General features: G+C 60.4%; 8 protein-coding genes across 8 annotated transcripts; all 8 read left to right on the plus strand.

Moving 5' to 3' along the window:
- Positions 1-241: 241 nt before the first annotated feature.
- On the plus strand, positions 242-1,861 carry LMJF_30_1120 (putative importin alpha; the record flags this gene model as incomplete). Its single annotated transcript, XM_001684655.1, has 1 exon — positions 242-1,861. One exon carries the CDS (start codon positions 242-244, stop codon positions 1,859-1,861), a length of 1,620 nt encoding a protein of 539 aa, XP_001684707.1.
- A 2,142-nt stretch (positions 1,862-4,003) lies between these two features.
- On the plus strand, positions 4,004-4,288 carry LMJF_30_1130 (conserved hypothetical protein; the record flags this gene model as incomplete). The annotated part of the gene is made up of 1 exon (XM_001684656.1): positions 4,004-4,288. One exon carries the CDS (start codon positions 4,004-4,006, stop codon positions 4,286-4,288), a length of 285 nt encoding a protein of 94 aa, XP_001684708.1.
- A 975-nt stretch (positions 4,289-5,263) lies between these two features.
- On the plus strand, positions 5,264-5,818 carry LMJF_30_1140 (conserved hypothetical protein; the record flags this gene model as incomplete). Its single annotated transcript, XM_001684657.1, has 1 exon — positions 5,264-5,818. The coding sequence occupies one exon, from the start codon at positions 5,264-5,266 to the stop codon at positions 5,816-5,818; it is 555 nt and encodes a 184-aa protein (XP_001684709.1).
- Positions 5,819-7,187: 1,369 nt separating this feature from the next.
- LMJF_30_1150 (conserved hypothetical protein) lies at positions 7,188-9,764 on the plus strand (the record flags this gene model as incomplete). The annotated part of the gene is made up of 1 exon (XM_001684658.1): positions 7,188-9,764. The coding sequence occupies one exon, from the start codon at positions 7,188-7,190 to the stop codon at positions 9,762-9,764; it is 2,577 nt and encodes an 858-aa protein (XP_001684710.1).
- Positions 9,765-10,769: 1,005 nt separating this feature from the next.
- LMJF_30_1160 (conserved hypothetical protein) lies at positions 10,770-16,136 on the plus strand (the record flags this gene model as incomplete). The annotated part of the gene is made up of 1 exon (XM_001684659.2): positions 10,770-16,136. The coding sequence occupies one exon, from the start codon at positions 10,770-10,772 to the stop codon at positions 16,134-16,136; it is 5,367 nt and encodes a 1,788-aa protein (XP_001684711.2).
- Positions 16,137-17,574: 1,438 nt separating this feature from the next.
- Positions 17,575-19,623, plus strand: LMJF_30_1170 (hypothetical protein; the record flags this gene model as incomplete). The annotated part of the gene is made up of 1 exon (XM_001684660.1): positions 17,575-19,623. One exon carries the CDS (start codon positions 17,575-17,577, stop codon positions 19,621-19,623), a length of 2,049 nt encoding a protein of 682 aa, XP_001684712.1.
- Positions 19,624-22,029: 2,406 nt separating this feature from the next.
- LMJF_30_1180 (conserved hypothetical protein) lies at positions 22,030-22,530 on the plus strand (the record flags this gene model as incomplete). The annotated part of the gene is made up of 1 exon (XM_001684661.1): positions 22,030-22,530. The coding sequence occupies one exon, from the start codon at positions 22,030-22,032 to the stop codon at positions 22,528-22,530; it is 501 nt and encodes a 166-aa protein (XP_001684713.1).
- A 921-nt stretch (positions 22,531-23,451) lies between these two features.
- Positions 23,452-25,338, plus strand: LMJF_30_1190 (hypothetical protein; the record flags this gene model as incomplete). The annotated part of the gene is made up of 1 exon (XM_001684662.1): positions 23,452-25,338. One exon carries the CDS (start codon positions 23,452-23,454, stop codon positions 25,336-25,338), a length of 1,887 nt encoding a protein of 628 aa, XP_001684714.1.
- Between the last annotated feature and the right edge of the window lie 734 nt (positions 25,339-26,072).

Below are 26,072 nucleotides of genomic sequence, written 5' to 3' on the forward strand. Positions count from 1 at the left end.
TCTGTTTCTCCCTCCTCCCCCTCTCCCCCCACGTCGACGGATAGCGTGCAACGGGCACTGCGCATACACGTGCTGCGACGAACTGCGTCGGTGTGACTGTCTTCGTTTTCTTTTTTTTTCGTGCGTGTGCGTTTGCATTTTCGACCCATTGAACGCGACTCGCGTTCATACCAGACACGCCAGCCGTCCTACTTCCTCCGCACGCTCACCTAGCCAATACTCTCTCCACACAGACGACGCGATGTTCAACAACCAGGAGAAAAAGGGCGCCAAGCACGCCGTCAGCACCAAAGCTGGTGCTGAGCGTCGCCAGCGTCAGCTCATGTCAGTGCGTCACAGGGTTCACGGCGAAGTGATGAAGCTCCTGCGCGCCGAAGGTCAGGATGACTTTGATATGCTTGGTGGTAACGGCAGTGTGGCGCAGGCGTCCAACCCAGAGGATGTCTGGTCGTACGACGCCAGGTCGACACCCGCTTCGGTGCCCCTGCAGCTCCTCCCCACCCTCGTGAACATGTGCATGAATGGGCCTACAGACCGTGAGGTGTTTCAGGGCACGCTGCTGATCCGCAAGATCCTCTCCGTCGAGAAGGACCCACCATACGATGTCGTGACATCGAGCGGCGTTGTGCCGCACCTGGTGAACTTGCTGCAGCGCGAGGACTACCCGGAGCTGCAGTTTGAGTCGGCCTGGGCCCTGACCAACATCGCTGCAGGCACGTCGGAGAACACGATGATGCTCGTCGCCTGTGGTGCGATTCCGCGCTTCGTTGCGCTGCTGGGTTCGCCGAACGCGGACTGCCGCGATCAGAGCGCATGGGCCATCGGCAACCTTTCTGGTGAGGGCGCCGCCTGCCGTGACGAGGCGCTGAGCCACGGAGCCATGGTCGCACTGCTGAACGTGCTGAGCGTGAAGGAACAGCCGATTCACGTTCTGCGCAACGCCACATGGGCCGTGTCGAACTTGTGCCGCTGCAAGCCGCTGCCGCCGCTGGAGCGGGTGGCGATCGCGCTGCCGACGCTGGTCGACCTCCTCAACAGCTCCGATGACCAGCTCATTGTGGATGCTGCATGGGGTATTTCGTACATCAGCGACGGACCGGCGGAGCGTGTGCAGTCGGTGCTCGAGGCCGGCGCTGTTCCGCGCATTGTGCAGCTCCTGTCCGTCCCCAGTACGAACGTGAAGCTGCCGGCGATTCGCATCATTGGCAACATCGCCGCCGGCACGGACGAGCAGACGCAGGTTATCATCAACAGTGGTGCTCTGCCGGCCATGGCTGAGCTGCTGCGCCACCCGAAGCGTGCGCTGCGGAAGGAGACGTGCTGGACCATCTCCAACATTGCTGCCGGCCAGCCTTACCAGATCGAGGCGCTCGTGAACTCGAATGTTTGCATCCCCATCTTGGAGTGTCTTAGCGCGCCAGAGCTCGACGTGAGGAAGGAGGCGGTGTGGACCATTGCGAACATCACTTTCTGCGGCTCAGTGGCGCAGGTGAAGTACCTGGTCAACATTGGCGTCATCCCGCCACTGTGCGAGACGCTGCGCACGTACGACCCGAAGATCGTGACGGTCGCGCTGGAGGCGGTGCAGTGCTTCCTGCAGGTCGGCGAGGATGAGAAGACGTCGGGCGGCACGGAGGAGAACATTGTAGCGAAACAGGTGATGGACTGCGGTGGCGTAGATTCCATCGAGCAGCTGCAGACGCACGCCGACAAGAACGTGTACAGCATCGCGCTTCAGATCCTGGAGACCTTCTTCACGACGGAGGACGAGACGGGCCCAATGGGCGATGCTATGGGTGCTGACATGGTGGACTTTGCGCAGGCCAACCCCACCGCCGGCAGCGGTCAGTTCAACTTCTAAACGAAAAAAAAGTAGGAGCCCGTGCGTGAGTGGCTCTTGAGGAGGCTGGCGGGCGTGTCTGGACGCGAAAAAGAAATGGAGTGCAACGCGCGTTCACGCAGAGAAGAAAAAACCGCTCGCTTGAGAGGGAACGAGAGCAGGAAAGGGGAGGCAGGGTGGTGGGTGGTGGCAGTGCAGATGAAGGGGACGAGAGGAAGGGGAGACACTTCGTCACACGGCCTCCCTCCGGTTTTTCCACTCTAGAATCCGGTTGATGATTTGCCGCCCGAGCGGTTTTTCGTTTGTTTTCCATTCCGTTTCTTTGTGTTCGCTGGTGGCGTTTCGTGCTTGTTCACGGCTCTGTCGACGATGTCGTTGCCGTTGTTGCTGTGGGCCCCCGTTGGGGTTTTGCACTGCTTTCCGTGCCCTCCCCCCTCTCCCATCCGCCCCCCCCCTCCCACACACACACCCTTCTTTCGATGATGTAGTTTCTGAGAGGGAGATCGTAGAGAATGCACAGAATCGGATTAGCACACGCTTGTGCCTCTCCGATTCTGTAGGCGGGCGGTGTGATGGAGAAGGGGCCACGTACCGCGACATGAAGGTTGCCGTAGGTCTCCGCCGTTGATCCCGCGGCAAAGCCGGCGGACTTTATTAGCGGCTGGTGGGGCGGGGGGAATCAAGCGAGGTTCTCTGTGGGTGGCAGAGGCACAGTTGAACGGAGAAGAAGGAGGTGCAGAGTGCGCCTCCAAAGGACAACACGTTGATCGGCACTCGTGTGACGGTTTGATGCACGTCGGTGGAAGGCCGTGAAGCTGAGGAAAAGAAGGCTGACACTAAGGCCGAGGGGGTGGTGGTTTGGGTGAAGTGCGTCGCCATGAGACAGCGAAGGGAAGGAGGGTAGTAGAGAGAGAGAGGGAATGCTGGTGTGCTTCATTCGTCTTCCTGTTTATGTCTTACGCCACTTTTTTATATTTGTGTGCGTGCGAGAGCATCCACCCTCCTCCGTCTCGTTGTCGTATGTCTCTCTCACTCCCTCTCTTTCCCGCGCCTCATCGCCTCGCAAGTCTCGTCTCTCTCTCTCTCTCTCTCGTCTCTTCCATATCGTTTCTCGGCTTGTTGTTTTGGCTTCCTTGCGTCTCCATTCGATGCGCATCTTTTCCGCTGCCCGTCGTGGCGCTAAAGTCTCGCCCCTCCCGCCTCCTCTCTTACCCTCCTTTCTTGCATCGCTGAGGAGGAACGCACTTGGGCAAGGAAGACCAAGTACAAGAAACGAAAAGAGAACCTGCCAGTGCTGCGCTAGCCATCCCAGTTACGGGCGCTGTTGCTCTGTGTCGGCGCGTGATGGGGCGCATTGCTGTCAATTAAGTGTGTGTGCGTCCGCAGCGTCTGTTTTTTTCGTTTACTTCGCTGCAACTCGGCACGTACTCGTCTTCAGAGCGTGTTTGTGAGTATGTGTTCGACTGTGATCATAAGAGCCTTCTAAAGTAGCCTTTGTTGGGTATACCCCTTCGTCTCCTCACGCCCCCCTCCCCGCCCCGCGCACCCGCCTCTCCTTTTCGATGCCCCTTTCCGCCCCATGGTCTTTTCCTATTCCCCACGGAGGATGCGTATGTATGTGTCTGTGGGAGGGGGGCGGGGGGCGGGGCCGCAGACAGTCACGCATCAAGAAGATCCTTCCACTGAGGGAGCGACAGATAGTCAGAACATTGAAGAGAGGGGGAGGGGCATACACGCGGGTGCGTTTGTTTGCTCGGATGCATACACATATACATCTATGCATATATATGTATATATGTCTGTGTGTGTGTGTGCATGTGCATATATACATCTCTATATGTACATGCATTCGTGTACACATATGTATGTACATGTATATATATATAGAGAGAGAGAGAGGGATGTATACATGGTACATCTATCTGTATATGTATATGCACATGGATGCGGCTCTTTGTGTTGTCTGCAATACCATCTTTCGTGTGTGCTTTCTTCCTTCTCTCTTTCTCTCCTCTCCCTCTCTGCCTGCCTTTCATGTTATCTCTGTATAGTATCACAAGCTAACTTCTTCCCCTATGGCCAACAGGCAGACACACACACACACACACACTGTCTGTCTTCTTTTTTTCTGTTATCCCTCTCACAGAAAAGGAATTCTTAGGTATGGCGCACGGCATCCTCCGCATTGTGCGCCAGGTGCGCACCTTCAGCTTCACGGCGAGCTGCCGCAGCCACCCGTTTGCTTGGTACACGTGCCTCTGCTGCGCGCTGATTAGCTGGGCCAACTATGCCCAGTACAAGCGGCTGGCGCCAATGTTTCCCAAGTATGAGCGATACCTAACGGAGGAAGGTGGCCGCATGTTGGAGGCGAAGCGGCAGGAGCTTGCGGAGGTGAGCCGGTACAACAACATGGTAGATATCATGCGGAGGGACCTCTCTGGCAAGTGATGAGGTGGAGTGTCGGTGTCCGTGGCGCAGTGGAGTGAGCGCTGCGCAGGTGTTTTGTGCGCAGGGAGGAGAAAAATAAGTGGTGGACGGATCCGCGGCGGCAGTAGCGCTGCACGACGCGGCTCCTGCTGCAATGACTTGGCCATTGCGCGCTCGCCTCCACTACACGAGGTGATCGCTGCTGCTTTTTCGTTTGTTGCGTCCATCAGGATGCTGGCGTTGGTGCCGCTGAGGGGCACAGGGGAGAGGGCTGATGTGCACAGACGTGTGCTGTGGGGCGGACGCCGACACTTGCGCGCCTTCCCGCGAACAAAACGCCACGGTCGTCGCGCGGCTGGGAGTGGAGGTGATTGGGGCTCTCTCAAGACCGTCTTGATGTGTCCAATCGGAGTTGTGAAGGTCCTCAGATTGCACCAAAGAAAAGCTAGAAGAGAGTGGAGCACACACAGACCGTTGTACTGTGCCTCTCCTGGGCCCCGCATCGCTTACCTTAGCAGGTCTGGGTGATGACACTGTGGTGATGATTTTAGCTGAGACCATCTTGAATTCGTTCCCCCCGGGTACTCTCTCACGCTTTCGTCATGCTGATCACACATAAACACACGAAGGACGCGTTCTCCAGCATTGGGCTGTCGGTCGGGCTCGTTAGACAAGATATGGAACGTATGGTGTGTGTCTGAGTGTATCGGCTGCTTCGCTGTGTTCTCCGTACATTCCGTTTTTTTTTCTCCCTCTCGTCTCTTGTCTCCCCTCTGTCTTCGTGCCCCTCTTCCGCACAGGCATCGAAGCGAGGAGCTGCGCTGCACCGGCATAGATTCGCGTGCGCCCGACGGGCAGGGAGTCAAGCCAAGCGAGCGCACATAGGAGGAGCTGCCGCACTTTTCTTGTGTGGTGGATATAAGAGAAGAATACAAGCGGTTTCTCCCTCTCTAGCAAGCGACGACATATACCAGCCACCTGCGCAGACTAGGAAGCATGCAGCTCAGCTCGCTTCGAGAGCCTGTCGTGCTCTTCGATACGCAGCTTCAGCAGCTGACTCTTTTCTACCTTGCAGACGGATTCTTTGAGCTGCACACGGTAGCAGTCTCCATCGCCAGCCTGATGGTGTGCGCCTCTCTCGCTGTCGCCACCAGCAGCGGATCTGGCGGCTCCGCCGCGCTGCTCACGTCGACCCCGCTGTTCTTTACGAGCTTTACATCCTTCGCCTCCCTCTCGGTGCTCACGCTGATGATACTGACACTCTTCTACCGGATTATAGGTGGGCGTTTTGTCTACTCTCCACGAGAAACTGCGTATGTGGTGGACTGGATCCTCGACACTGTCTCTCGGCCCGTTGTGGAGGACACGGTGCACCTACTGCTGGCGCCGAACAAGCGCCGTGAGCGCGGCATATTTTTCACGAGTCTGTGCCTCATTGGCGAGGCCGGCAAGTTTCTTTCATTTTGGTCAATTTGTACGTTGGCGTCGATGGTCTGGTGTGGGTGGAGCGTGCGGCGTGCGTGGCGTACGCACCTCTGTGCGGGTGACTGAGTTCTTCGCTTTTCTTTTTCGCTTCATGCGATCCTGTCCCGCTTGACGCAGAGAGGGAGGGAGGGAGGACACACACCGCTCAGTGCGTCGCATCCTCAGGGTCCCGCACGACCCACCATGCGGGGCGAAGCCGAGCAGCTCCCCTATGCCCCCGGCCCAATGCCGAGCCCCCTCTCGTGGGGGCTGGATCAGGCACCCCACGCTGCGGGGGGGGAGGACAGAGCGGCTCATCGCTGCTGATGCCGGCGGTGGGGCCGTGGGCGCGGTGCTGCGGCGGTGCACGCGTCTGCGCCATCCACATGATGGGCGAGGTGTCGACGTGACTGGAGCGTGTATCCGACCCCCGGCCGTCGCACCGCGTACTGGTGTGTGGGGAGCCGGCGCCACCACACCGCCTCTGAGCAGAGAATGCACCAGGGGTGGCGCCCGGCATAGTGGGGGCGGGGGAGGGCTGCGGTGAGGCGACCTGCGAGGCCGCGGGTGGGCGGGCAGAGTTCGGGGCATGGGGCGGTGCTCTCGGGCCGACTGAGTCGGCGCATTTGGTGTACCGGGCGTGTCTCTCGCTCTGCTTGGCACGGCGCGGATGGGGGGCCTGTGGCAGGGCCTGCAGGGGTCAGAGCGGCGCTTGACTCGTGTTGTGTGGGGGAGAGCGGACACGCATGGGGAGGCAAGCAGGAAAAATGTGATCATGAAAGGCACTCTCTCTTTTGTGTGTGTGTAGGTTTGCTGGTGCGGGTCTGCCTTCTGCGTCGCGGCAGTAGTCGCTCTGGGTCACTTCTCCTCACTTTTTTTCTATCGTGCTTGTGCTTCGTTGCACACATGCACACGGCGTCTCTTCGCCTCCCTAATCCCCTCGAATCCATGCGTAGCCTCCATGTGGACGCCAGCAGCGCATCAACAGATACACGTATGACAAGGGTACCTCGGAAGCATCTCTCTCTTTCTCTCTTTCTTTCTCTTGCTATCGCTTTATGATTATTGTTGTGTGCTCTTTTGGTGCGCTCCAACTCGCTGCCGCGCGTCACTTCTTCGGTGTTCGACTGCCTCTTTTGCCTCCACCTGCAGAGCCACCCCACGCATCTGTGCAGCTGCACACTCGGCGATACACAAAGGCTTGCTGCCAGCCTGTCGCGGTCTCTTGCTCCCGCTCCGTGCATGTTGCGTCTTTTGGATTGCTCCCCTCGCTAACGCGTTTTGGGCCTGACGGCACCCCATCCACTTTGTGTGGGCTCTTTTTCGTCACCAACGTGAGCGCCCCATGCGCCGCGCTGGGGGTCAGTCCGTCCAGGGCTACGGCCGCGGTAATCGCAGCGGTCGAGAGGATCAGCAGCGTGACAGCTATCACGGTCAAGACGGCCGTGGTCGATCCATGAGGCTGCATTCCGCTTTTAGTAACCGCCATGACTCGCACAAGCAGCAGCAGCACGGCCGCTATGACCACCACGGTGACGGTGCGTTACCTTCGCGTGCCGCGTCGGATGCTGATTCAGTCGCCGACCGCCAGCGTGACCGAAAAGCACGGCGCCGACAGGAGCGGCAAGATAAGAAGCAGTTGCGCATTACGCAGCATAAACAGTGGACGCAGGAACGTCAGCAAGCACGACAACACGCTCGGGATAGCAGGGCGGCTGAGCAGCTTCAGCGGCAGCGGAAACGTCAGCGGGCGGAGCGGGCCGTCACGTCAGAAGCCGAGAAAAACGGCAAGCGACATAAGGATGAGAAAGCAGTAAAGGATAAGAGCGAGAAGTGTGTGCGAGCGACGGCGAACGGCTGCACGGAGAAGGCACGTGTCGCGGGCCTCAAGGCGGACGCAGCCATGTCCGTCACCGGTGCTGCCGCTGCTGGGGCTGTGGCCCCTACCGCCTCCTCTCTGGCGGACCCGGCGCCGGTCCCTGCGGAGGTGGCGGAGAAAGTGCGGCGCCTTGTGAACAAGCTGACAGCAGCGAACGTCGTCGACCTCACGAAGGACTTGAGCGACTACATGGCGACACCGGGGGTGTCTCGAGTGAGTGTGGTGAAGGGGCTTGCTCAGCAGATAGAGCGCCTCTGCCGCCTGGAGGCAGGCCCGCTCAGCACGACTGGCACGCTGCCGTTCGCGGGGTTACTGCGAGGGCTGCAACTGCTGCACGGAAACCAGGTCGGCTCCGAGCTGGTTGAACGCGTTAGCTTTTCTCTGCACGCGCAACTCGCCGCCGCGGAAGAGGCGGCTGCAGGCAACACGCTTATGGTGCTCGCACAGCTCTATCTCCTGTACGGTGTGGACGTGGTGTTTGTCATGTCGCTGCTTCGAACGCTGCTTCGTCAAGGGACGCGTCTCCTGGACCACGGCGGCGGTGATGGCGCGACGGCGTCCGACGCCTCCTCTTCCTCCTCACCAACGCCGGCCTCCGTGGTAGCGGTGCAGGCTGTGTGCGCGTGCGCGTGCGGACTGGCATTGATGCGCGCGTGTGGTGAGAAGCTACTCAAGGAGAGTCCCACGGAGCTGGAGGCGTCCTTGCAGGAGGCGCGGCGCGCGTCTACTAAGATGCGCAACATAACCGGCACGGCTCGCTTCGCAGCGCTGGTGGAGGTGATGGGTGACATTGCGGCTGGCCGCACCCGCAAGGCCCGCCGCGCGATCACCGAGGAGGCTGCCCCGGTTGAGACCATGCTGGAGGACCTCTGCTCGCTACTACCGGGCCAGAATAAGGTCACCTCGACGCAGCGCCGCGCGATGAAGCGCCTAGTGCTGACCACGAACATCATGTCGGGGCTGACGTGGGCGCAGGTGACATCGTCAGAGAAGCCACCGCGGTGGTACATACCCGGCGTGATGGTGCCTAGCGCAGCCAGCGCCAGGGACGATGGAGACGAGTCTGCTGCGGCGACCTCTGGCAAGCACTCTGGCATTGCGCCGGCGAGCAAGGAGAACGGGCACAGCCGACACATTCCGCCCTCGCACGCCTCATCGAGTGCAGATGACGAGAGCGAAGAGATGGAGGAGGTAGACGAGGTGGAGCTGAAGCGGGAGCGGATTGCGCGCATGCGGGCGGAAGAGAAGGCCTTGAGTGGCCAGCGCCTCAACACAGAGCACAAGCGCGAAATCTTCCGGTGCATCGCCACTGCCGCCGACGGCCTGGAGTGCTTCACGATGCTCATGTACCGCGACCCCGGCTACACGCGCTTCCACGACGTGTGCGCGGTGCTGCTGCAGTGCGTCTACCAGGAGCGCAAGTACAACCCCTACTACGTGCAGGTGCTCATGCGCTTCTGTAGTGCGAAGCCGGCGTGCGCGAAGACGCTTCAGTTTGCCATCTGGGACCGCTTCAAGTCCATTCGGATCGAAAACACTGACATTGCCGGCTACCTTAACTTTGCGTGCGGCATCGCGGACTTGATGCAGCATGGCGTGTACAACCTGAGCCTGCTTCGCGGCCTCGATCTGGAGAACACGAACAAGACGATTGGTCTCTTCACGCGCATGCTGCTGCTGCGATTGATCTTGCAGCTGCCGGCGTCGCGGCTGACACAGCTCTTCTTCGGCGGAGACGGCAGTAGCGCGCACGACCTGCAGGTGGACACGAGTGTGCTGCGCCGCCTGCTGACGAAGTTTATGTCGCTGTACTTCATCGACGAGAACGCCTCGAAGCGGTGGCTACCCGACTTTTACGAGGTGGTCGCTGCTGGCACCGACTTTGATGTCTCTGCTGCCGCCAAGCCGCAGGCGGCACCTGACTTGTGCGACTCTGCGGCGTCAGCGACTGATGCAGGCAACGGAACTGCAGAGGAGCGAGTACTTCGGCGCAATGCCGATCGCCCGCCCTCGACGCTGTTGGACAACGCGCCGGCGTCGTCCCGCGCGGCGCTCTCGAGATCCAAGTCGGCCGCCTCGGCTGAGGCGAAGCTCGGGCAGTTCATGACGCGTGTCCAGGTGGTCTACAAGGCACTCAAGCATGGCATCTTGTGAGTGTGGCCAATGCGTGTGCGTGCTTTTCTCTTTGATCGTAAATCGACACGAGTAAGCTAATGTGCTCTATATGTTTTCTCGTTCTACGTCGTGCCCAGGTCCTGCACGGCCTCCCTGCGTTTTACTGCCGTGCTTGGGTCCCTGGTACCTCTCCTCGCCTCGTTGGCTCACAATATACGCACCCGCTCTCTTCCTCCCTAGCGAAGCGCCTCTGCACATCTGGTATCATGCGCGTGTGCTTTCCGCTGCGCACTAGCCCGGAAAACGGAGCAATGCCGCTGCTCCTGCACCCCACGATGGGAACGAAGCACCAACCCACCAACACGCACGCACACACACACACACAAAAAAAAAAGGTGCAGTCTGTGTGTTGCGTGAGCCGATGCGCATTTGCATTGCAGCGCTCTCCCCGCCTTCTCAATCATCCTTCTCTTCTTGCTCTCCGCTCATCATGTGCATTGTGGCCCTGATCACCGGTGCCCCATCCTTAGTGCACCCACTGGCATACACACATTGACCACTACCCTTTCCCGCACGCATACGCGGGCACAAGAGGAACCGGCGTCGATGCACGCCGAGGCGTCGCTCACGTTCTTGTTTCATCCGAGAACCGACACATGGATAAGCGAAGCGCACCTCCGCGTCGATGTGGAGGCGGTTGATGACCGCTGCGGAGGCGAACACGGTGGGGCAGCAGGCAAAGCGGTTGGGGGTTGTGATGCGCTCTCGTCATCAGCGACTTCATCATGCACGCTGCTCATCTACGTCGCCCGCCATCACGCTCTGCGCCGGGTCTTTGTTCAAGAAGGGAAGGGGGACGGCGCCACTGATGCTTTCTCGGATGAGGCTCCAGGCGCAACGTCCGTCTCGCCATCGCCTGCAGACGTTGCGCCTGGCTTGCCTTGCGAAGGCTGCACTCTGCGGCGACGCATCGAGGTGCAGCGCTACACCTGGCAACCTTGCCATCAACCGATTCGCCACCTCTCTGCGGGCGACGAGGAGACAATGATGTTGGCCAAGTCATCGGACAAGCGCCGCCATTGCTCTCGAGGAGAGAGAGCGACTGCACTGATGCCCCGCCATGGGGAGACGGAGGTGAACTCCGTTGATGCCGGCTCCTCGCCGCCTTTCCATCAACATCTCTTTTCCAGCAGCGGCACCGTCCTCCTCGAGGACATGCTCGAAGAGGAAGAGGAGGGCGGCGGCGGCGGCGAGAGGCTCGTGCTGCACTTCGATTCGTCGCCGCCGTCGTCTTCGCCTCCTTTCGCCCCCCGTACGGAGGCAGCAGTGGATGACGACGCACCCCCTGATGTGGTGGAGGGGGTGAACAGCACCACGGCAACGGTGGCGACCCCAAGCACGTTGCGTCTCCCTGCTCAGGATGGAACGACCGCCGCGCCGCGTATCGCAGCTGCGGCCCCCGAGTCATCGGCACGAGCGCCATTGAGCACGGCGGCTACGGAGAGCGTCGGGGCGAGCTTCAGCGGTGCACCGCGCCGCCTGCTGCTTCTTCGCCCAGACACAGGAGACGCACCTTGTTCGCTTTCGACCGCCTCCTCCACGGCAGTGCCGCCAGCGGCGCCGCTCTCATCAGCGCTGAGCAGCGCACGAGGCGGTCGCGTCCTTCGCATAAGCACCGCCGCTGCGGCAAAGTCGGATACCCTCTCAGCGGAACCGGCGCAAGGGGCGCCGGATACACCATTGCCAGCCTGCGCGGTGACCACGAGGACTGCGGCAACTGAAGCGACCAGCAGCACTCTCAAGGTAGCGGCGCCGGCACTATCGACAACTCCCGTCTCGGCCTCCGAGACAGCGGGCACTCCTGAGTCTCGTGAATGGCAGCCGTTTCTCCTGTCTTTCGCCTACCCGGTCTGCTCGACCGACGCTACCACTACAGCGCAGAAGCTACCGCCTCTACTGTCGGCGCCGGCTGCTATGAAGGGCCGCCGCGCCATCGTGGTGCACTTGGAGTTTGTTGCTGTCGTGGTCGGTGCGACCACCTCTGGCCCTGACGCCGCTTCCATAGCCGCGCACTGCTCACGTGGGAGTGTTGCATCGTGCGGCTGGTCGTCGAAGTGCCTCTCTACCGATGCCCTTTCACCTGACGTAGCCGCGCGCGACACCACGCACAGAACATCACATGGCTACTCGGTCATCATAGGAGATGCGTCCCTGGCGTCCCGCTGCTTCATGTGCCCGCTGGTGGCGGCCGTGCTGCCTGGCAATAGCGGCCGCTGCTATGACGCGACATGCAAATTACCCACCAATAGCGGCACTGGAGAAGTGCGCGCTGGCCCGCTGCTTGATGTGTGGGTGCGTGCTGTGTCGGGGCGGCAGCTCTCCGCACAGCAGAGGGGCCATCGCAACGCGCGCGAACTCCTTTCCTCGATGCCGGAAATTGTGCTGAAGGATCAGCCGCGCCCACAGCAGGGGGCTGCCACACTAGAGGGCGCCACACGAGACGAGGGTACATGCCGTGCGCCTGCGATGCAGTCGTCATCATGTGAGTTGTCGCAGCCGCTGTCCACGACCGTCTTCACGGCGTCGTGGCTTTCCCAACTGTGCTGCGTTTTCACTCCGTGCCACCTTGCCACGTCACCCTACCGGCACCCGCACGCGGGCAACGTGCGAAGGCCGCGACCGGCGAGGCGCTCCCTGTGGCCGTCATCACGCTCGCCAAGTCTGGTGTGGGTGGCGACGCAGGTGACGCAGGACTGCGTCGTGACTCACCCGCGCTGCCTCACCGGCTCCACGTCCTCGCCGCCACTCCGTGCAAGTGAGCCAAAAGGCAAGGTGCGGTACTACTGGCTGCGAAGCGACCCCCGCCAGAGTGATGCGCTGCACCGGCATCTCTGTCGCGTCTTCGCTTGCTGGGCAAGCGCCACTTCTGCACCGCTTTCGGCGTCGTCATCGCATTTGTGCGCGTCGCCGTGCGCGGCGAGTGACGTTGTGACGGCTTCCTCTCTTCTCGACATCGTCGTTACGAAGGCCAACCCACCAACGCTGAGCTTGCGTGGTGGCGCTGTAGGCACTGCGTCTGCCGTGCTGGTGGCAGACGAGACGCTTCACACTGCGGAGCTGGAGGCCGAGGACGCGGCGGAGGCGCCGTCAGCCGCGCCCGCCGCGCCGCTTGTTGCCGCAGCTGAAAGGCGAAGACTCTCTCCGTCGGCGCTGCGCGCCCGCGTTGCCATCACTGCTGCTGTGCTGCAGCACCTCATGTGGGGCGCCGTGGAGAGATCGGATACAAGTTGCAAGGGCGAGGCATCAAGGGCTGCTACTCTGGAGCGGAAGGCGATGAGCGACCCCGAGCGAACACCATCGACGCCGCCGCCACCGGGAGAGCAGTGTGTCGTGCATTTGGAGGGAGTCACCTCGCGTCTTGTGTGCGCCGCGCGAGCGCTGGCAGTGCACTGGGTGTGCGGCAGTCCGTCTCTCTTGCACAACGCACCCGCATCGCTGATGGGCTTTCTCACGGAGGAGCAGCAGCTGCTGTCATCTATTTTGCCCGTGAGGCGCTTGCTGAGTGGCATTTGTGCTCGCGTTGCAAAGGGCTTCGACGCATGCGACCCCGTGAGGGCTCCCTCCACCACGTGGCTCGACATGCTGCACCACTTCGCAACCGAGTACGCTTCTGCCTCACTGGCGGCGTTGACGTGGCTGTCGCAGCACGCCGTCGACACACAGCTGCTTCGGGAAGAGGGCCTTGTGTCGCTACGCCTCCACGAAGCCGAGCGCGCGCTGCTCTGTTCTGCGCCGGCGTTACCGACCTCGTCGCGGCATGGTGGGCTGGTAAGGCACCGATTGAGCTCCGGCAAGGGTCCAGCGTTTCGACTCGGTTCTTACACTGAGGAGTCACATCAGCGCTTCTCTCGGGACGACGGCACAACTGTTGTAGGGAGGTCGGTGCTTCAAGCACCCCTGCGAGGGAAGGTGAAGGTGCGCGTCGAGCACGCTGCCGTGATGAACGCGTTCATGGTGCACCTTGAGTGGACGACGACGATGTCGGCGGCAGTCTACGATGCACCCCCGCTAGCACCCTTCCCGGACGTCCACGCAGCAGTGGAGCTGCCTTTTCTCCTACTTGTCTTTGTGGTCGCAGAGGACGTGGACGGCACTGCGCATGACTCTGCGGATTCTTCATGGACGAGCGACGATAAGAGTCTCAGAGGCCCTCATGGCGTTGGTGGGTGCGCAGTGCGCCTGTACCAGGCGACGCCTTTCTCCTGGTACGTGAGCGCTGCCACCTGTACTGCCAACGGCTTCGCGGCCCGCACGACCCAATTGCTGACGCATGCCCTGGATCTGGTGGCGCGACAGCCGGGCGTCTTTGAGGGGTTTCACCTGCAGGCTGTCACGGGTCTTGGCAGCGGCGCAACTACCACGGCGGCTGGCAGCACACGGACACGAACAACACTGAAGCGTACGCGCGGTCGCCGGCGCGGCACCGGCTGTGCCGATGGCGTTGGAGAGGGGGGTGCGTCTGCCACTGCCGTATTGAGCAAACACGGGGCACTAGGTGCAGACACTGCCGCTGCGCGGCGCAGCAGGGCCCGGCCTCGAGCAGGCAAGAGGCGAAGAACGGGCGTGAACGACAACGACGACGGCCGCAGCGAAGGCAGCGAGACGTCTAGTGACAATGAAGACGGCACAATCGACTCGGAAGTCGATGATGACGATGCGAGCATCCTAGTGCTCCATGTGGGGTCGAGTCGCGGCTTTCGAGCCGCCGCCGCTGCGGCGTCGCCACCAGACAGCGCCCCTGCGCGCTGCCGACGACCCGACAGCGGCTTTCACAAGAGCTCGAGCAACGCATCTCTGTCGGTGTTTGACACGGCGCGCGTCATACCCGTGGTTGTGTTTCGCCAAGATGCTGCCGCTCCGCTGCTGGAGGTAGAGGTGAGCCAAGCAAGTCAACTGGCCGCGCAGCTCGCGGCGTTCGGTAGCAGGGCAACGAGGAGTGCCGGCAGAAACGCCAAGGACGAAGACGATCCACAGGAGGAGGCGTCGCGCGTGTTGTGCGCATTGCTGGATCACTGGATCGGCTTCAGCTCACTGCACGCGGCGGCACCGCACTATGTTGCAAGCTTGCAAGCCTCCCAACGGCACGGCGCTCTCACGCTGACCACGCAACTGGGCAGCTTGTCTTCTCAGACAGGGGCGCTGACGGAGCGTTGCGTCCTTTATGCCTACGCGGATTTGCTGCGGAGTCTGTGGCGAGAACTGGCGCATCTTTCTGAATCCTCCCCGCCCTCTACGGAGACCTCTCCTTCGGCGTCCTCGCCCCTCACCAGATTCGTGTCGGTGGCTGCGCTGCGTGCACATGTGCTGGACCCCGTGTGCGTTGCGGCGGCTATTGAAGCTGCCATCGCTGAGTACGAGCGACAGGACATCGAGTGCCGGAAGCGTCTACTGGCTGCGAAATGGTATGCGGCGGCTCAGTGGGCCTTGGGGGAGGCCGAGGAGGAGGAGAAGAAAAAGAAGGAAGGCGGCGCCGGCAACACTGGCGGTGCGCGGCGGAGTAAGCCAAGGAAGCAGACACAGCAGCAGCAGCGGCAGCGTCAAGAGGCGGAGGCGTCGACCGAGGCTGCGGCGCGAGCCACGTGGGCGTCACTCACCATGCAGACGAATGCTCTCGTCCGCGCGTTCTACGCGGAGGTGCTGCGGGCGTTTCCTCTTGCGTCGCCACCGCTGCCGACAGATAACCAGCCTCGCACGATACATGCCGAGGTGGAGAGCGGCTCTTTCTGTGGGACGTCAGGCAGGAATGTGCTGCCAAGGGGCGTGTCCAGTTCTTGGAGCCCTACTGCTTCAGAGAAGCGTGCGACCTTGCTGTCTTGCCTCCGAGGTCTCCTGCAGTCCGTGGAGGTTGAGGAGGAGGGGCCGCCGCCGCCGCGACGCGGTGACACGACAGTCCCTACTTCGCCAGCTTTTAGGCTGCAACTGACCGGCGCATCCGCCGACAAAGTCTCCTTGCTGCAGACGTTGCCCTCCTCTTTAAAGTCGCGACAGTGGCGTGCAACAGGCGCAGGTGCTGCGGCAGACCTGAACGTCACGGTCGCCCAGCTAGCCGAGACGTGTGTGGCGCAGCTGTCATGCACTCCTTCGCATTCGTGTCTCCGCTTAGCCGGCGCCACTTCTGCAAGCGCGCGGAGCGGAAAGAAGAGAGTTGAAAAGGTGGCTCCGTGGCCGGTGGCGGGCGACGATGCAGCGGCGCAGCGAGCTGCTGAGCTACTGCTCGTCAGCGACGCTCTCCTGTTGCCGCGCGGCAAGCGGAGAGCGTCGGCGGCTTCCGCGCACGGTCAGGCGACCGCTGCCAAACTTGCGTTGCCGTTGGCGCAGCTGATGATGAACGCAGAAGCCATGCTACACTGAGCCTCATGCTCCCACGCTTGTGAGGTCACGTCTGCCCCTTAGTTGTATGTCTTCTTAGGCAGTCGTCTTCCTCACAGGGGCGAACGCCGAAAAGCGACTTGCGGCTTACATACAAACTGAGGCACGGTGTCGCCATAGCACGCTAGAGCCACCCGAGATGGTTAGCGCGGCTTGCCTGCTGTCTCGCGCATTGGAGTTGGGCAGATGAGCAGCAGGCGGATGGTGCGCCGACTGCCATCTTCCCCTCCTCCTCTCCACTGCTCGATGGTAATGACGTGGGCAGGGGACGAAACAAGACGCCGATGCATCCGCGTCTATTCACGCACACCAGATACACGCGGAAGGGCGTGGGCATGTGTGGCCGCTTTCACTCACATATGTGTATGTGTCTATGTCTGTGCCTCAAAAGAACCGGCGCGTCCACAACTCTTCCTCTACGCTCTCCACCTCTTCTTCCCCTTCTCACAGATGAAAACCGCCGCCGCCAACGTAACTCGCCTGCACGAATAAAAGCACAGCGTGTCATAGAGAGCCGTCGCCCACTGAAGGCGCCGTCGGAGCGTTTCAGCGACAAGGAAGTGAGAGCAGGAGCGCCTCCTCGGCCCCGCACGCACGAAGGCGGACACAGCGAGACGCATTACGCGGGCCCGCCACGTCCCTGTTCGTCCTTGCGCACACGTCGTTGTGTGCACGCTTGTGTCTGTGCCCAAAAAGGCACCCCGCCGCGTTTTCTGTTAAAACCGTCCCCCTTCCCCCTTCCCCTCTCTCTGCCCCCGCCCTTTCCTCATCCGGCATTACTCTCCATCGTCGTCTTTCTCCCGCCTCTCCGTCTTTTCCGCTTGCCCCCCCCCCCCCCCCCCCCGGTGTTTTGTGCCTTACTGTCTGTCCTGTCTTCTTCTGGCACGTCTGTCTCTCCCTTCCCCTTCCACTCCCCCCCCTCTCTCTCTCTCTCTCTCTGCGTGCACTCGATCGGGTCTCTGTCTGCGTGTGCACAGGCATATCAATCTCTCTCTCTATATGCATATCTATATCTAGATATCTATATCTATAGATATAGATATACCTAGATAGACATCTAGGTATCTAGTACAGATATCCATCTATATATATATATATATATCTATGTATATATATATATAGATGGATATAGCTATATAGCTATATATATATATATATACATATGTGTGTGTGTGCGTGTGCCGGTGCACTCTGGTTTTGCGCTTTCCCCCCTTCCTCGTCGTCGTTTTCGGTCTTCACCTCTCTCTCCCGCGCTTCTTTTGGTGTGTGTCGTTGACTAGCGTGCGCCCGCGTGCCGCCTCACTTTCGCTCTCTCTCTCTCTGTGTGTGGGCGTGCGTCGACTTCTTCGGCTTCTGTCTGGGCTACGCCTGCTTTCTATTGAACACCAGCGCACTCGTTATCGTTTAACGCGCCGTGCGCATGTCGCAGCCACCGAATACGGAGTGCCTGTACTCCCCCGTGGAGGGCGAGAGCATGAAGCGGCTGTCGACCGCGACGTCGGCTCCAAGGAACGCCAGAGCGACCCCTCAGCGCCATGCTCCCCCAGTGACTCCGAACGGTTCAGCGGCGTTCCTGTACCGCAGCCCGCTGACCTTGACAGGCGCTAAGCGGCCAGACGAGTCGCAGCCAGCGGCTGCTACCTCTGAAACCCATCCTCAGTGCGCCGCTGCCTCGCTCAGAGAATCGGCCTACGACATGGACGCTCGAGAGGAGCTGCCTGCCTTCGGCTACCGCGGCGGCACGTCGGCGGGTCTGAGGAAGAAGTGCCACGGTAACGCGGCGCGCGAGTACCCGATGGAGGAAACAGGGGACGGGGTACTGAACCCGTTTCGTTGCGAATGCGGCAGTGACAGCGGCAGCAGTGGCGGTAGCGGCAAGGGGAGGGATGGGGGGGCTATGGGCAGTGCTATCGCGGCTGATGACGGGCAGACCACGCCGCTGTCCGCCACCGAGTACGTGAAGGAGAACGGCAAGCCGCTCTTCTCCCTCTCACACATCCCCGCTCCCACGACGGCGGAGGAGTACTACGCGCGCGTGGCCGAGATTGATCACGTGCGCTGCGGCCTCGGCCAGGAGCTGGAGGGCGATGCGAAGGACATCTACGGCCCCACGTGGCCCTTCTCGCGCCGCATGATTGCCTCGAGGGTGTTCGGCACGAAGGAGTGCCCGGCGCCGAACTGCGACAAGAAGACAAACATCCAAGCTGTGACCGGTCCGCGGGCATGGACGCTTCTCTTCATCTATGGCATCCTCATAGTTTACCCGGTTTTCACAACCGTCGCCTACGCTGGCGAGGGCGGATGGCAGTGCATCATCGTTCTGTGGCTGCTCTCCGGCCTCACCATCGTTTTTGTGACGCTCTGCGCCTTCACAAACCCTGGCATTGTGCCGCGCCGTCGGCTGAAGAATGTCACGGACCGCGGCGACATTCTCATTGTGCGCGTCCCAGCGCCGAACGCGCAGGCGGTGCTCGGTAAGCTGCAAGAGCTGCCCGAGAGAATGGGGCAGCCTCCAGCGGTGAAGTGCGGCAATGGTGTCAGCGGAGCAGCCGCCAACGCCTCTGCCTACACCGCCGAGGCCCTCCGCAGCGCTGTCGCGGACGGCGACCTCCCAGCCAGCGTTTTCAACCACAAGCGATCAACCAGGTACTCGATGGAGCGGTACTTTGAGACGGATACAGGCCGCATAGTGCTGTATAACCCTCGCCTGAGCGAGTCCGACTTGGCTGTGCCCACGCTGGAGTTCCCGATCCTTTTCTGCAGAACCTGCCAGATCGCCAAGGGACCGCGCACGCGCCACTGCAAGGTGTGCGACAACTGTGTGGATGAGATGGATCACCACTGTCCGTGGACGAACTGCTGCATCGGCCGGAACAACTACCCGTACTTCTTCGGCTCGCTCTTCTTCCTGCATTTTATGGTCCTCTACGCCATCCTCTACAACTTTGCTCAGGGCATCCGTCTCAGCTACCTGCACCCGGCGTGGAACGTGCAGCGTTTCCTGCGCTACGTGTACGGCATGCCGATAATCGTGTACATCAGCTTCTTCATTCTCGGCCTCTTTTTTTTTCCGCTGATGCTGGGCCACGTGTACATGACGTGCCGGGGCCTGACGACGGCCGAGATGCTCAAGCAAAAGTGGAAGAGGTCCGAGTACTTTGGTGGCATCAATCCCTGGTCGCAGAAGCACTGGTACCAGAACATCTACGCCCGTCTGCTTCAGCGCTGGCCGGCGGCGCAGGAGGACCCGCTGCGTTGGCTGAACTCTCGCTACTACTACGGCGTCACCGTCGCCGCGGCGGTGGAGGATCAGAAGGTAGACTGGCTTCTCGCTCTGCCACCAGAGGAGCGGAAGAAGGTGGAGGAGCACGACGCTGCAGCACGAGAGGCTGGCGCGAAGATACGGGAGGAGCAGGAAGCGGAGATCGTGCGGGGAGCCATGGAGAAGCGTGGCTTCCATGTTGCGTGACGCCGCGGGCGCTGACAACAACGCCGGAGCCAGTGCAGAGGAAAGCTCTTGTCAGGGATTCGAGAACGTGGGACTCGAGTGACTTCTACCACCCCAGCTGGAGGGCGCTCGCGTTACCGTTCTCGCTATATGTGCATTGCTTAGATTTCTCCTTGTGCGGAGTCGAGCTTATCTAGAAGAGGCGCGGCTGTTTCGCTGCGGCAGATACCGGAGCCGCAGCGAGACGGAAGCATTTGATGAGGGGAGGGGCGGAGGGGCAAGGAGCGGCGCCGCCTGGATGCCAGTCCAGCCTTCTCCCCTCCCCCATCCTCCTCCTCCGCTTCCATCTTCCCTCTCTGTATTTCTTCTGCTCCATATTAGTTGCGTTTCATGTGCGTTTTTTTTTCTGGGAGGTTTTCCTGGCTTCCACGTGCATACAAGTCAGTGTATGGTGTATGCGTATGTAGTATGTATGTGTGTGTATGTGGCCACTTTTTTTTTCGCATTGGCCACCCCGCATTTCGCCTCCCCACCCGTCGCTTCTTCTTCGGTTTTGTTATCGGCTTCTCACACACGTGTTTTCACAGCGCACCCTACCTTGTGTTTTTCATTTTTTTTTTGTGAAAGTACGTGACAGGTCGGCCGTCCTCGTTGTTGTCGTTGCACTTCCTTCTCACTTCCTCACCTTCTCTCTCACTGTGCAGTCGTTTCGTTTCGCTTGTGTACATGTGCATGTGCGCCCGCATCGGCTCCATGCGGCTCCTCACTTCATGTCGGCTTTTGTGTGTGCACCCATTTTTTTTTTTGGTGCCGAGCGCTCCGCTTTCGCGTGCCTGCAGATGGTGATTTGTGTTATAGGGGAGGCCTGCCCCACCCCCTGCTCTTCCCGGTCCATCTGATATATATATTACTGATCTTCCTCCACGGTTGCAGCACAAAGAAGGAAAGACAAACCGGCCGCAGCCATCGATTAGGGTGATGATGATAGGAGTGCAGCACATCTACAGCGTCGATATGCCTGATGCGCCCCTCCCCCCTTCCCCTCACACACACACACACACACACACACACACACACACACACACACAACGCTACAGCGGCGAAGCTGGACCTTCGTTTTTTTTTTTGTGTTCCGTTTAATCTTTCTTTCCTGCTCGTGCTCCGATTGTCCCGGTGCTCTTTACGACATTTCCCCGGTGCTGGACTTTCCGTGTTGCGGCTCTTTCAGGATCTGTTTTTCTCTAGCGTTGGCTCATGTGCACATCACGTCATCGCCATCCATGTGTCTTAGTGCTTTCTCTCTCTCTCTCCTCCTCTTCTCACCTCCTCAACCTTTTTTTGTTTTGTTTGCCTTTTCGTTTTTTTTTTTGGTTTGCTACACTTGTCTTGTGCATCACATCCACCACAGCCGATGACCATCTCGCGTTGCCTTCTCTGTGCCCTTCGGTCGTTCTCCATTGTTGTTGTTGTGTGTGTTTCTCATTACGCGCGTCTTTTCATCGTGTGCGGTCGACGTCGTGCACGGGCATTTGATCCAGCCGAAGAAAATGCGAAAAAAGTGAGCGGTGCGGTAGGAGATGCCGCGATGTCTGCATCGGAAGGACGCTTTTGTTTCGCCCCTCCGGCCCCGCCCTCCCTGTTGTTCACGTGCACGTGGCGCACGTGAACAATATGTGCGCGTCTGTGCTGCCGACCATGGCACTGCGTCTCTCTTCCCTCGCAGCGGTGCACTGCGCGGCAGAGACGCACGTCGAAGCGATGCGTGAGCCTCTGTGCGGTGCGCGCTCGGCCCTTCTCTTTCATGGCGCTTGATCCTTTTCTCCGCATCTTCTGAGCATCGACATCCGATCGAAATGTCTCCATCCGCCCCCCCCCCCCCCCCACACACACACACACACACACAAACACACGCACATGCACACTGGTACCGGCGCGCCACACCTGCGAGCCTATGCTTATCGCCCAAAAGAAGGCGCTTGCACTTCACCACTCCGATACTGGACAGGCGCGACATTGCCGCACATTGAGCGACATCGACTCCTCCTCTTCTGTGTCGGGTCTTGAGCGCATCTGCGCAGCGTTCTTCCTTTGCACGGTGCGTCGGCAGGGCGCTCACACCCCTAAGCGACGTCGAAAGCGCTCTCGTGCCTTGTTGTGCTTGTCGCTGCCCACGCACAATCTAACAGACGCCCTTAGACGTCCCTACAAGTGCACATAGACTCACACATACGCACGCAGACACACGTACACACACATATATATATATATATGTGTGTGTACGTGTGTGTGTGTATCCCTGCTGCAACTCACCCCCTCCCCCTGCATGCTTCGAACAAGAAGGACAAGGCAACAGAGGGAAGAAGAAAAAAGGGGAGGGGTGACCGACGGACTTGATTGTAGCAGCTCCTCCATCGCCACCATTCAAACATGCCAATCATTTCGCACGAGGTCCAGGCCTTGCGGCGATGCACCACACCGTATATCCCACTCATCTTCCGCAACTGGAATCGACTGGTGCTGGTGCCGTACCGCTTAGCGATGTGGTGCGTGCACTTTAGTACCCTGATCTGTGTTACACGAGGCAGCGATCGCATGATTCGCGTCTCCTCCCTGGCGCGCGGCTACGCGGAGGAGGACTACGTCTTCCTGCGACAGGTCACAAACCTGTGCCTTGCCACCAGCTTCCTCTGCTTGTTCTTCAACCTTTGGGGTGTCTTGACAAGCCGTACGCTTCGCTTCGGTGTCGACAACTGGTTCCAGGGCTCCTGCCATGGCGCGGCGGCGGTGCTGTTGATCGTGTCGTGGCAGGCCACCGCGCACGTTGCGCGCATCTGGCAGATGTTTTGCATCTTTTCCATCATCCCCACCGGTATCGAGGCCATCACGCTGGCGCACTCCTACTGGAGAGGGATGGAATTCTTTTGGTAGGGGACGAGGTGGACGGAGAGGGTGGGGGCGGGGAGCGGAAGAGAAGTACGCGTGCCACAACACCCCCATCTCTCCTTGTCCGCGGCCGCGGACACAGCCGACGAGCGGTCTAATACCGCAAGAGCTGCACTTGTGTGCGCATCATTTTCTGGTGCCGATGGCCCCTTCGTGGTGGATGGGTTGCCGCTGTCTCTGCTGCTGCTTCTTTCAGCGATGCAGCTGTCCCGCGCGTGTTGCCCATCAACCCTTCTGTTCCCTTGGGGGGCGGAGGGGGAGGGGGCACGCGAGCAAAGAACGCGTCTGCGTTTGCGTAGACATGCGAACAGGCACGCCTGTGCCCACACACGCGTGCCACTCCGGGATGACCCCTGCATCCTTGGCGACTCGTCTTCACATGCAGCTTATCATCTGCCGCTCATCCCCCATCGCTCTTTACGTCTCCCCACATACACATGTATCTTGGATGTTCTTCGCGCGGGTCGGCGTTGTGAGCTTCGCGGGTTGATCGGCAGCGACGGTCGTGACTCACTACTGCGGAAACAACGCACAGAAGCCGAGAGGAAACAAGTGAAACAAACAGCAAAAGCGGTGCTGGCTTGCGTTCGGGGCTCGTGAAGGTCACACCTTCGACACTGAACGAGGTTGCCGCACTCACGCGCCACATCCTCGTGGCGCACCATCTGACTTGCTTAGCTCTAGCTTCTCTCTTCTTCTCGCACGCGTCTCGTCTGCCTTTACGTTACAACCTTCTGCGTGACCTTCTCGCTCACTCGCGAACCTCGGCATCGGTCCGAAAGGCGGCAGCCCCTTTCGGGATCCCCAAACCACGGGCACCCGTTGCTCCTTGCCTCTACAAACCCACATGGGAGGAGTTCTGCTGCGAGGTGAAGGGCAGCTCGCCCCCTTTCCCCCACCTTTACTATGCCCTCGTCAAGCCCGCTGCTCGGTCCAGTCTTTGAAGTCATCACGCCGCGCTTGTGGGTTCGCTACCTTCAGCGATACCTCGATGTGCCAGAGCTGCTTACGCTTTCAGAAACGTGCTGGACTTTCTTTGTGCGCTGCAACGAGGAGCCTCTCTGGCGCGAGTTGTGCTTGCGTCCACCGTACATCGACGTGCAGCAGAAACTCGGCCTCTTCACCTTCAGGGGCTCATGGAAGTACACCGTCTGTGCCTATCGTGCGGAGGGCGCAGGAGCTGACCGACAGAGCAGCCGCTCCAGCACCGTTGTTCTTGCTCAGTCACGGAGTATTGCTGATGCCTCGCTGCGCTTCAATGTCCTCCTCCCTCGTATCGTGTCCTGTCTACAGGTGAGCGGGGAGATGAGCAGTGACGACGGTGCAGCTTGGATGAGTCAGTTGCGCAGCCCCTGTGCCGCGGGCACCGGCGCTGCGAGTGAGGTGTCAGTGGGGCTTGACAACGGGCGTGACGAAGGCGCGGCAGAAGCCACCGTGGGCGCAGAGATGAGTGTCGGAGCATGGCAAGAAAACGTTCTTGGAAAGCCCTATGCACCAACGTTGGCCGTGAAGTATCTCAGTCTATCTGCCGGCGCCATCAACTACTTCATGCGCGATGGCACCTTCCTGCGACCTCCCCTCCATGCGCTTCGCCAGCCTCAGCACCGACTCGTGCGGCCACACACGGAGTTCACCGACTACAACTGGTACGGTACCTGCCTGCTGGATCTCGTGCCACTCCCGCAGTGGTGTACCAATGCACAGTTCTTTGCCACTCTTCGCTGGAAGACATCTGGCAACACGCGCCGTCTGCAGTGTTGTGGTCACGCCACCGCTGCCCTCGACGACACCGGCGGCGTGCGAGGCCCGTCGCACCTGCCTGACGAGTTGCGCGGCGTGCCGGGTGTTGTGGACCGCCGCTACAGGCTTAGCGTCGATGCGTTCCAGCGCGAGTACGAGGTGCCGAACATGCCCGTGGTGCTCACCGGCTGCATTGAGGACTGGCCCGCGCGTGACACGTGGCAAGACATACACTTCTTTCACTGCTTTGCTTCTGAGGCGCTCAGGGCGAACGGAAGGACGGCAGATGGTCGCCGCTTTCGCATGTCGGCGGCGGATTACCTTGCCTATGAGGTCGCCACCAACGCCGAGAAGCCGATGTACGTCTTTGACAAGGCGGCGCTGCAGAGATCCACCGCCCTGCGGGCGGACTACGCGATTCCGCCCTACTTCACAGAGGACTTCTTCTCGTACATGACCGAGGAGGATCGCCCCGACTACCGATGGCTCCTCGTCGGCCCCGACGGCAGCGGCAGCCCTTTCCACACAGACCCACACGGGACATGTGCATGGAACGCCGTGCTGAGCGGTTGCAAGCGGGTGACGTTGTATCCCCCACACGTCGTGCCGCCGGGCGTCGAGGAGGAGTGGATACACAGCGACTACTACGCATCAGAGCCGTGTCTACGGTGGTACCGCACGAGAGGGGACTCAATGCCGAGCGGCTCGGCGGTGTGCGGCACCTTCAGCAAGGAGCACGCCGGCGAGGCCTATCATGGCTCTGCGCGTGAGCTGCCGCCTGTCGAGGCGTTGGTGTTCCCAGGCGACCTTGTGTTCATTCCAAGTGGCTGGTGGCACCAGGTGCTCAACATTGGCCATACGGTCGCTGTGACGCACAACCTTTGCTCCCCCCTTACCTTCCCTCGTGTCGTGGCCGACATGAACGCGTACGCAGATCGAACAGTGCGGAAGAGGTTCCAGTGTGCGCTGCGGCGTGCAGGACGTGACGAGTTGGCGGTGCAACTGCGTGTTCCAGGTGCAAAGCGTGGTGTCTATGCCGGTCATCTGCTGTAGTGCATGGCGGGGACCGGACAAGGGCCGACGGTCAGTTATGCACGGCAGTCCATACATCCGCATCACACGTGGTGGCGATGACGCCGCCGTTATCAGCTCATCGTTTCCACTGGGAGAAGCGGCTGCTGCGGCGTAAGAGAGGGGCGGGGCATGAGTAGAGAGGCGGCACACACACGCGCACAAAACCCCTGCACACGTCGAGCGGCACACCTCTTCTATCCCCAACGCACATCCCACGCATGCGTGCATTCCTGCCTCCCCCCCTCGAAGAGGAGGGGGGGGGGAGGCGCAGTCCTTTGCTCTGCGCTTCTTTTCCATTTTTTTGCACGTTTCTGTGTAGCTACTCGCACAGCGTCCCACACCACCGCACCTGTTGCTTCTTATCGTTCCCTTTACAGGCGCCCACAAATTGCTACACCTTCACACCTTGACACGCACGCACATCTCCTGCGCATGTGGGACAGCATACTCGAGCACACACGCCCCGCAGTGACGCCTATCCGCGCTGACTATGACGCACATAAGCACACATGCGAACCGCGGTGCTATCGAGACGCACGCACACACCCTCGCCAGCTCCGCTAAGTAACCCACACCACCTTCTTATCCGCTCATCTTGTCGCTCTCCTTTCCAGCTTTTGTTTTTGAGCTGCCGTTTGCGTCCTCCCCGGGTCGCGGCCCGCTCTACGTGCGCGCGGCTGTACGTGGGTGATCCGAGTCGGCTCCCTCAGCGC

The sequence above is a fragment of the Leishmania major genome, chromosome 30 (genome assembly GCF_000002725.2).
Source record: "Leishmania major strain Friedlin complete genome, chromosome 30".
NCBI lineage: Eukaryota > Euglenozoa > Kinetoplastea > Trypanosomatida > Trypanosomatidae > Leishmania > Leishmania major.